This window comes from Talpa occidentalis, unplaced genomic scaffold (assembly GCF_014898055.3).
Source record: "Talpa occidentalis isolate TD23 unplaced genomic scaffold, MPIMG_talOcc4v2.1, whole genome shotgun sequence".
NCBI lineage: Eukaryota > Metazoa > Chordata > Mammalia > Eulipotyphla > Talpidae > Talpa > Talpa occidentalis.
The window spans coordinates 31,032,254-31,042,766 of NW_026555331.1; the positions used below are offsets into that span (position 1 = coordinate 31,032,254).

A 10,513-nucleotide genomic window follows, 5' to 3' on the forward strand; every position below is an offset into this window, starting at 1 on the left:
AGAATCCAAGAACAATTGTTAGCTTTCATTTTATAGTTTGTCCTTCCAGAGATCAAAAGGCTGTAGCTTGTTTTATTTTCATTGATAACACAACAGTGGAATTAATTACTTTGGGATATTTCAAGGAATTAAAAACTGAAGAATTTATGGTCATAGAAATTTCAGTATATTGAGAATTGCTACATAATTAAAGAGAAGTTAAGACATTGAGATTGAGGTGGGAACTGGGGTTACAAAGACTAAATTGAAACTGTTCATTTTGGCAATTTGGGGTAGTTTCAGAACTATCAGAAGATAAGACTCCTGGGGATGCCATGAGCAGGATGGAGGGAGACCCCATGGAACAGGATTTTTGCAAGGGGATATTAGGAGAGGAATTGCCAGAGAGTTAGAGAACTTCTTCTTTGTTGTTGTTTTTGATAAATATGTGTCAAGAGTTTGACTCAAAAGTCCTTGCTGTTTGTATGGCCACTACTTCAGCTAAAGTCTTTTTTCACCTCTCCCCCCAAATTAATTGCACAGAATTCTAGAATTTCATAACTGAAAGCTTTCTGAGATATCTAATCCCTTCATGTATTTTGCAGATGAGGAAACTGAGCTACAGAGTTAGTAAATGACCTGCCAAAAGTTGCTCTAGGAAATAGGAAGACATTCTAGGGACAGGTCTGCAGTTCAGATCTCTGACTATCCAATGTCTCCCCACAGACTTTTATTAAGTTTTAAGTCTTTCAGAATAGACTTAATTGGGACTATATTTGGGGTAATCCAAGTATGATAATAAAATATTAGTACAGCTACCTGTATTTGCCTTAAAAATGTTTACATAAGATAAAATATTTGTATAAAAAATTAAGGACCTAACAGATATAGGAACTTTATTTTTATATGCTGGAGCATTTGGATATGGATCAGTTAAAACTTCGATGATACTTTTGGGTGCTCATTAGTGGCACAGTTGATATTCAATTATATTTCAGTAATTACCTTTCCTACCTACCCCTAAAGATTTATAGTATTTGTGTTGCAGAATCTATGTATAATGTCAGTAGTGCTTATTCCTGATAATGTGAGAGATTATGGTCAGTTGCAATAGCTGTGACAAGTACTACATTATATTATTCATCCCCTTTACTGGGTGACTTTATTACTCTCCATCTTCCTGATATAAGGAATATATCAGTTTTTGCATAGGCAGTGGCAAGTGAAGTGGCCATGGAAGCTGTAAGAATGGTAGTGTTGACAAGTCAATTATTACCTGGGGCCCTCATAACAAATAACTTTTTGTTTTCAACCTTTGACTTTTTTCCCCATGTATGATTTGTTAAACTTAGAGTAATTAAAAATAGCTAGATTAACAAACAACTACCTTTTCTTTAATAACTAATGTAGTCAAAATTTACTGATAAGTAGTCCCTGAAAACAAATTGTGCTTTTTCTTTAGCCGCTGCATTCTCATTAACTTTGGTGTGTAAAATAGGAGCTTTGTTGCTACCCAATTATGTTTATTATTTATCACTTAGTAGTTCCAATGAAGGATTGACTGTTCTTATGATTATCTAATTGAAATGACTGAGATTTGTTAAATACAGAAATAGGAGAAATTAATAAAAAAAATCTCTTGCACTATAGCTGATAATCATTTACTGAATGAATATAGTGTTCCAAATTTTTATCTTAGTGTCACAATTGAAGATAAATTCTCTTAATTTCCTAGTGGATTCATTTGCTTTACATGAAATTGTTTTCCTTAACCATTTATAAGGTATTAGTCAATCATTAAATACTGGCATATATTTACTATTTTAATAGGAATCCTTTCATATAGTAAAACAACATGAAATGAGATAGATCAAGTCATATTTTAATGTAAACTTTTAGATTAACTTTATTGCCCAAGATTTTTCAAAACAAGTTTTTCTTATTAATTACCATATGCAAAAATATTAATCTTGTGGAATATGTACAACACAAGAACTGATCTTTTTGTTGTAGTGTTTGGAAAGTGAGTAGAAATTGGCGTGAAATTATTGTTCAAGATAAAAAAGCAAATAAGAAGAGGAAATTATATATGACACAGCTGAAAACAGATTCTGAGGTAATGTATACAATACTTTTCTAAGATGGACTTGCATAAATACCAAACAATTTCGTATTTCTGGCCAAGCTAATTTGGTTTTCCTGCTAATTTTAACTATTTCCATTTAATAATATTCATTCTTTATTTTTCCCAAACTCCTTTTCTACCTAGTCCATAAATAGAATAAACTAACATCAAGAACATCTTGTTGGATCTTGTTGTTTTTAAGTATTTTGTTATGTTAGAAGCATTTGAATACCAATGATATGCTGGATCTTATTCATAACAAGATATTCTTATAGCATTTTCTAGCCAGTCTTTTGAGTGGATATTGCATGCAACTCATTACAATGGTGAACATGTTAAAATTGGTCCCTGCTCTCTTGGAGCTCATACTTTGTGGGTAATAACAGACAATCAATTAATTGCAATACAGGTATGTTAGGTGAAACCCAGAGTAAGTTCCCTTGGAACATTTAAAGGAATGTGTGATATGTGGGAATCAATAGGAGGCTTCTCAGAAAAAAGCTTCTCAACTTGAGACCTGCATGGAATTAGTAGTTAGCCAGGAAAGTGTTTCAGCAGAGGCCACAGTATATGTGAAGGTCTAGAGGTGAGAGAATATCTCAGGTTAACACTGGTAAAACTTTTTAAACTTGTACTTTCTTGAAAATTTGAGATCTAGCTTTGAATTACAAGAAAAGTCCTACAGAAGCTGATTATTCTTCCCAGCGACACTGCTTTGTTTAACATCTGATGACACTGGCACCCGTATTTGATTGTATATTCAACTTTTAGACCTTCCTTAGGTGCCATTACCAACCCTTATTCTTCCCTTATTCTTGTCTAGTAGAAATTATTTTATAACATTATAAGTAAATTGCTCACTTGACTAAATGTAGTAATTGAGATGAAGCCTGGCATAAACAAATATGAGTACCCAGATGAAAAGATTGATGGGTTTCTCATTAAAATGAAATATTAAGGACTGCTGTCAATGAAATGTTGACTTTCTAGTTTACTTAGAAAAAAAGTTTTACTTTTTTACAAAACTTCACAATTCCCAGTCACTACTTACTGCTGCAGCTGCTGATTCTGGGAGCTTATAATAGCAAAGATTCAATTGCCTTCTTATCTTTTAAGAATGTTACCCTACATGCAAAAGACAAACTTAAAAACCATTGTTCTTAGCAAGCACCAATTAATTAAACTTTCTAGCTTTATGTACTTTACTACATATATCCTGTAAGGCAGAAATATGGCTGTGCTAGCAATCTTTCAGGTAATTCCAGATAAAATAATCTGTGCCCATTTCCTAAGCACCGCTTTCCAAAAACCTTGTTTCTTAAGGAACGTACTTTAACTTTTTTCTTATTTTGACATGCTTTTAAAGTTTTTTCAAAGCAACGAAAGCATATGATTAAAAAATTTAATTGGACTATGAGGATTATAATAAAATAAACATTCTCCTGCTCTACCTCTTCCTACTCTTGATTCTTGCCATCAGACTATCACTTTCAGCTCTGCCGTGGTCTCTTCTAGTCTTTACTCCATATTTCTAAATACCATGAATTTATTATTTCGTGTTTTTCTACAGAACGGCTAGGTTAGTTCTCTAACCTCTTACCACTGCGACCACTACCAATCTACCCATTTCCCTCTGAATGCCTTTAAACTATATATCATCATTTGGGAGTGAATCAGAAGAAATAGGTGCTGACATATTCAGAGTGTATTGATATTATTAGTTTGATAACTTTATTATTTTGACTTTTTGATAGCTGTAATGCAGTACACTATGATTATACCTTGTTTAATATAAGGTATAATCCCTCCCCACCCTCATAGGTAATAATTGCCCAGCTTTTTTTTTTATTTATTTGTTTATTATTTATGTATTTATTTATTTATTTTTGGCTTAGTGTTCCTCTATATAGATCCCTGATTCATCTCCTATTGTCCACCAGAATTGAAAACCTCCCCTGTGTAAGTCCAAACAAATCAGGTATTCTATCTGCTCCTTTTTTTCCCTCAGAGACATCCTTCCCGGTACCCTTTGCCCTCCTATTCCAATGTGAATTGATCTCTACCCAAACTATTCTAATGTATCATCAAGCAAACAGAAAAATTATAAAACAAACTTGTTTGATAGTTTCTTCACACGTGTATAGGCTTACAATGAAAGCTCTATGTGTGTAAAACTTAGATGGTACAGACCAACTATGTATAGTAGGATTTCAATTTTTTCTGTTTTTCTTTGCAGCAGTGAGATGAACATTTAACTGCAATACCACAACCTTTACATTGAATTTTGTTAATATACTGTATTCTTCACTGTTCACCATAGAAATGAACAACCATGAAATGACCCCAATCTCACCTTGAAATATTTTCTAGTGATGATGACTGTGTTGTGAAAGATATTCACACTTGTGGACATGTACCTTTGTTGAATCTTTGCCTTGTATTATTCAGAGAGTAGCTTTAGGAATACAGGAATTAGACTGCTTTATTCACTTGGCACTTTCAGGTATTCTATTAGTATCTGTTAAATGATGAATGTTTCTTCTGTCGCTGGAATTTGCTTCAACAAAATCTTTTTTTGGTGCATGAACAATCATTGTGTTTACCAACTGCATCCAAATCCAGTGGGTATTTTCTCTCATTGTGCTTTTGAGTCATGAGCTTGTGGTCTAGGATGCAAATCATTTATAGAAATGTAATATAAAAAGAGTCCTTGAGTAATTTCAACTTTATTCATTCTATTTCTGAAAATCAGTATTCATCCATTACACTTTTGCATGTTCTTAAAATGTTAATGACATAATTTTTCATGACCAATTTGCCTATTTCATTTCCTGTACTTGCCCTATTATAATTTCTCATGTTTTAATTCTCCCCATTATTAGGGACCAGTTGTGGCAAAGGGGGACTACCTAGGGAGAGGAAACATAATTACAGTTGTACACATAAGGAAATTCACCCACAGTATATTTCATTTTGATGAGTGATAAGAATACCAATTTGTAAAAAAAAAAACAAAAACAGACAACTTACTGTTTTTCCCTACTACTAAACTTAACAAAATAGAGGACTATATGGATTATTCATACTTCTTGGCTAGATATTTAAATAGTGTAGAAATCCAGTTCAGATGAGAGATTTTTTCCCTCCTTTTAAAATGTCAAGTTGTTTAAAGCTTAGGTGTCAAAATAATCCAAGTATTTCCAAGTATGGCAAGTATTTGTTGTTTGCAAAAACCAGCCAAATTAATTGTGTTTATGGCCTGCTCAGGCCTATTCTTCTTCTGACATGTGGCTAAGGTAGAAACCTTCAGAGAATTCTATGGTATCGTATAACACTTAAAAAAAAAAACACCTCTTCATAGACCTTCAATTAAAATGTGTTGGCTGCTCCAGGCTATTCCAATCCCAGTCTGTTACCTATGCTTTTAAAGTAGGTTTTAGTGGAACATAGACCTGCTTTTTCATTCACATGTTCTCTACAGCTGCTTTTGCTAAAATGACATTTGAATAGCTCTAACTATCTGGCCCACAAAGTATAAAATAGTTATTGTTTGACTCTTTTCAGGAACTGTTTACTGACCCATTCTATATAAGGAAAAATAACTAATCATACAAACATTTTTAAAAGCTGGCATGTGTTTTTTTAATTTTTTTATATTTGATTTTTAAATGTGAGATGAGGAAACATTTCTAACACAGAATGTTTTAGGAAAAAAATTCTAGGAGTGTACACACATTTCCACACATTTAAATACCTGAGCATCAGAAAACTGTCCTGGAACAATATGTACTAGTGACCTTATCTTTCATCACAGGGAACTATATTAAATGTTGCGGATGCTGCTACTCGGCTCCATCTTTTAAATCGATCAGCTTTAAGATCTGTGCAAGCTCAGGCTAGGACTCCGGGTTCTCAGAAAGAACAAGTTTCAACATTTTCTCCTTGGGGGGAAGTCTTGACACCTATAGCAAGCTCTTCTGTGACCCTCTTAAATAGTAAACAGGAAGAATATGTTAAGGTGAGTATTTATCATAAGTTATTAGAAGTAAATATTTGCAGAGTTTGAAATAAAGTGATTCTCTATATGAAACTGCAAGATATGTGTATGCTTTCACTGCAGGTTGCCAAAACACTTTTTATTGATGAAGCATTAAAACCTTGCCCACGGTGCCAATCCCCTGCTAAATACCAGCCATATAAGAAAAGGGGACTGTGTAGCCGGACAGCCTGTGGTTTTGACTTTTGTGTGTTATGTTTGTGTGCTTACCATGGGTCTGAAGAATGTAGTAGAGGAGCAGCAAAGCCAAGAAATAGAAAAGATGCTCTTCCAGGAAGTGCCCAGAGTAAGCAGAATTTAAAACGCCTCTAAAGAGACTTTAAATATAAAAGAAGCATTCCCCTCCAATATTTACTTTGTCTAACTTAAAATTATGAATATTGTGAGAGCATGCAAATATTCCCATTAATGACAGATGATGATTATTTCCTACTTTGTGCATATGATAATTCATGTCATTGTATGTTTTCTTTAAAGTGAGTTTTGAAAAGATTTTACTGTCATTTTTACCCTTTTTAATAACCTTGTATTTTTAAATAAAGAATTTTTGTTGTTATATATATGTATTTAACTGTTTTATGTAACATTTTAAAATTGTCCACTTTATCACTATGTTGAAATGTTTTTCAGTCTCTTTTTAATAACAGTTTTCCAAATAATATTTAAAACTTTGAAACTGAGACAGATGGTCTTATAGATTTGGAAAGAACATTTGACTGAAATGAAATATAAATAAAATTCTTTCAAAATTTACTCTCCTATTTAACACTTTCTCTTAATTTATAAGTGTAATATTTGGACAGACTTATGGTTAAATAGAACTTACCTAATTTTGATAATTAAGAAGACATAAAAGTAAGTTATTAAATGTCTGTGGTTATTCACAATGGAAGTCTAAGTCAGTTAATAAACCCCCCTTTTAAATTACACATTTCATATAAGTACTTTTAAATTTCCAGGGCTACAATTGCTGGTTTCATTTGTTTAATATTTCCTGGGCACCAACACTGTGACAAATTTGGGATGGTTGGAAAGATGTGTTTTTGTAATAAGAAAAATAAATTGTTTATAATGTCTCTCTTTCAAATAATGACTTGCAGTTGCATGTTCCATTTGTAAAATAGCAGCAAGAAAGGTGGAATTTCTGTTGTTGAACAGGTTAGCAAAACCAGGGGGAATTTGAAGATAATTCTATATTTTCTCTGCTTATGTTTAGGTAACTCAAATGTGTATATGTCTTTCACTCTGGTGTTGAAGAACTAGATTTTACCATGCTTAGTTTTAGAAATCAACAATATATATGTGTTCTTCTCTACTGCAGGTACTGTTAACAATGGAAGTTCAAATTTTTTATATTTCTGGTTTTAATTAGGATTTGAATATTATGAACTAATGGTATGAATGACATAGTATAAGGACTTAATTCCACATATTTTAGTGATTTTATCATAAAGCTTTCTGAAAAAAGATCAGAGTAGAAATTCACAAAGTAAGTTTCTCATTGGTAAGTTTTATATGTATAATGAGGCCAAGAAGTAGGTAAGTTTACTAGAAGTAAATCAAATGGAATTCATGAAGAACTTTATTAAATGAAGACTCCAGCTATCCAGAAAATAGTCAATATTATTCTAATTATTATAAATTATTATATATTCTTATAATATATTGGAACAGCTACCCTAGTTGTATGCTCTCATAGCATCCTATACTTCCTTAGTTTGGGCCACTTAGTTCATATTATTGAAATTGCTTGTTTACTTTTATTTCCCCATAAGACCATAAGCTCTTTGAAGACCTGAACTGTATCATATTTGATTTAAACACAATTGTATCTCTCGCACCTAGCCTAGTGGCAGGTAAGTAGAAGGTACTCAATAAGTACGTATTGAATGAATAGATTTGGGAGGGGGATACTAGTAATTTTTTAGATACTAAATTATTTTTAATATTATTTAATATAAACATTATTTTTAACACTGTATATGATTTAAGGATATAAATTTCCATCTCTTCAGATGTCTGTTACACTACACCTAAACCACCACAATACCAATGATCCTCCATCATAGTCCATTGGGTCTCTTCCATCTTTGTTCTCTATCCTCACCTCCCCTTCTGGTGGCCTCAATTCTGCAGTCAGATTTCTTGGATTTGTTTTGGTGTAGTTAAGTCTGTTCCTTTGCTTTCTTTATATTTCACATATGTAAAATCATCTAATCTTTGTCTCCTTCCTTCTGACTTAATGCATATAGCACAGTCCCTTCTATTTCCATTCATGTTATCCATGTTGTCACTAATAGCACATTTTTATCTTTTTAAAAAATAGCTGAGTAATATTCCATTGTACATACATACCACATCGTTATCCATTTATCTGTTGTTGGACAATTGTTTTTTCCCATAAGTCGGCTATTGTAAGTAGTGTTGCAATGAACACATATCTGTTTGAATTCGTGTGTTTGCATTCTTTGAGGAGTGGAGTTGCTGGATTGTATAGTAGGTCTGTTTTTACTATTTTAAGAAACCTATTTTGTTTTCCATAGAAGCTAGACCAGTCTACACTCCTACCAATTCTACTAGTAATTTTTATCCAGGTAAGCTATTACAATTCTAACTTAATAATTTGCTAATCTCTTAATGTTTAATTTCATTAATTAATGCTTTATTCCATACAAAAAAAGTGGGATCTAAAGATTTTCTTAAATAGCTTTTAAAGATGTAATTGGTGAATTTGGTGTACTCGTCCTTTTAACTAGCTTATAACTAGGTAGAGTGAAAGAAGAAGCTCCTGAACCACTTACTAGCTGTGTCCTTATGCAACCACTTATTTATTCTGAGCTTATTTCCTTTATCTAGAGTAAAGGAAACTGAGACGATGTAGTGTAAAATTACTCTTAAAACCTTTAGTGTTATTATTGATGAAATTCATATGGAATCACCAAAAACCCCGAATAGCCAAAGCTCTACTGAAAAAAAAAGAAGGAAATGGAGGCATCACACTCCCAGACTTCAAACTATACTACAAAGCCATAATCATCAAAACTGCATGGTATTGGAACAAGAACAGACATACAGACCAATGGAATCGAATAGAAAATCCAGAAATAAACCCACAGATTTATGGTCAACTAATCTTTGACAAAGGAGCAAAGAATATGCATTGGAGCAAAGAAAGTTTGTTCAATAAATGGTGCTGGAAACTGGGTCGCTACATGCAAAAGAATGAAGCTTGACCACTACCTCACACCATACACAAAAATCAACTCAAAATGGATTAAAGAACTAGACATAAGACCTGAAACCATAAAATACATAGAAGGAAATATAGGCGAAACACTACGGGATTTGCACATCAAAGACATCTTTACAGACACATCACCCAAAGCAGTGATAGTGAAGAGAAAGATAAACAGCTGGGACTACATCAAATTAAAGAGCTTCTGCACAGCAAAAGAGACAATAACAAAAACAAAGAGAAACCCCACCAACTGGGAGAACATTTTTGCACCCAACACTAATGATAAAGGACTGATCACAAAAATCTGCAAAGAGCTGATGAGACTCAGCAACAACAAAGAAATAATCCAGTCAAAAAATGGGCAGAAGAGCTAAAAAGAAACTTCTCTGAAGAGGAAATGCAAATGGCCAACAGACATATGAAAAAATGTTCAACATCACTTGTAATCAGGGAAATGCAAATCAAAACTACCATGAGATACCATCTCACACCAGTGAGAATGGCACATATTAAAAAAACAAGCAACAACAAATGTTGGCGAGGATGTGGAGAAAAAGGAACTCTTGTGCACTGTTGGTGGGAGTGCAAACTGGTCCAACCACTATGGAGAGCTGTGTGGAGATTTCTGGACCTACTAAACATAGAGCTTCCATATGATCCAGCAATTCCACTCCTAGGTATTTACCCAAAGGACACAGAAACATCAATTCCAAAGAGCACCTGCACTCCTATGTTTATAGCAGCACTGTTTACAATAGCTAAGCTTTGGAAACAACCCAAATGCCCAAAAATAGATGACTGGATCAAGAAGATGTGGTACATATATACCATGGAATATTACTCAGCATTCAAAAAAGATAAACACATGCAATTTGCAGCAACATGGATGGCACTGGAAGGGATCATGCTCAGCGAAATAAGCCAAAAAGAAAAAGAAAATACCGGATGGTCTCACTCATAGCAGGAATCTAGAAAACTTAAATAAGGGACCAGGAAAATGAATATAAGAAAGTGAAAATCAAAATCAACAAAAAACTATGAACCAGAGACACTTTTTGGGGGTGGGGGGCGGGAGGGGAGGGATTGGGTTCAGAATGGGGCGTTTGCAATTGTA

The 10,513-nt window shown here is 33.3% G+C and overlaps 1 protein-coding gene across 2 annotated transcripts in view; it reads left to right on the top strand.

Moving 5' to 3' along the window:
- The window catches only part of FBXO43 (F-box protein 43), a 60,165-nt gene that overhangs the window by 4,716 nt on the left and 44,936 nt on the right, over positions 1-10,513 (top strand). Inside the window, exons 3-5 of one of the 2 annotated variants that reach the window (XM_054692073.1) lie at positions 1,993-2,095; positions 5,919-6,122; positions 8,705-8,755. In XM_054692073.1, coding sequence (XP_054548048.1) covers positions 1,993-2,095; positions 5,919-6,122; positions 8,705-8,755 — 358 coding nt within the window. Of the gene's footprint in view, positions 1-1,992; positions 2,096-5,918; positions 6,123-6,224; positions 6,718-8,704; positions 8,756-10,513 lie in introns of those variants that run through there. The other variant, XM_037503244.2, reaches the window with a different exon arrangement.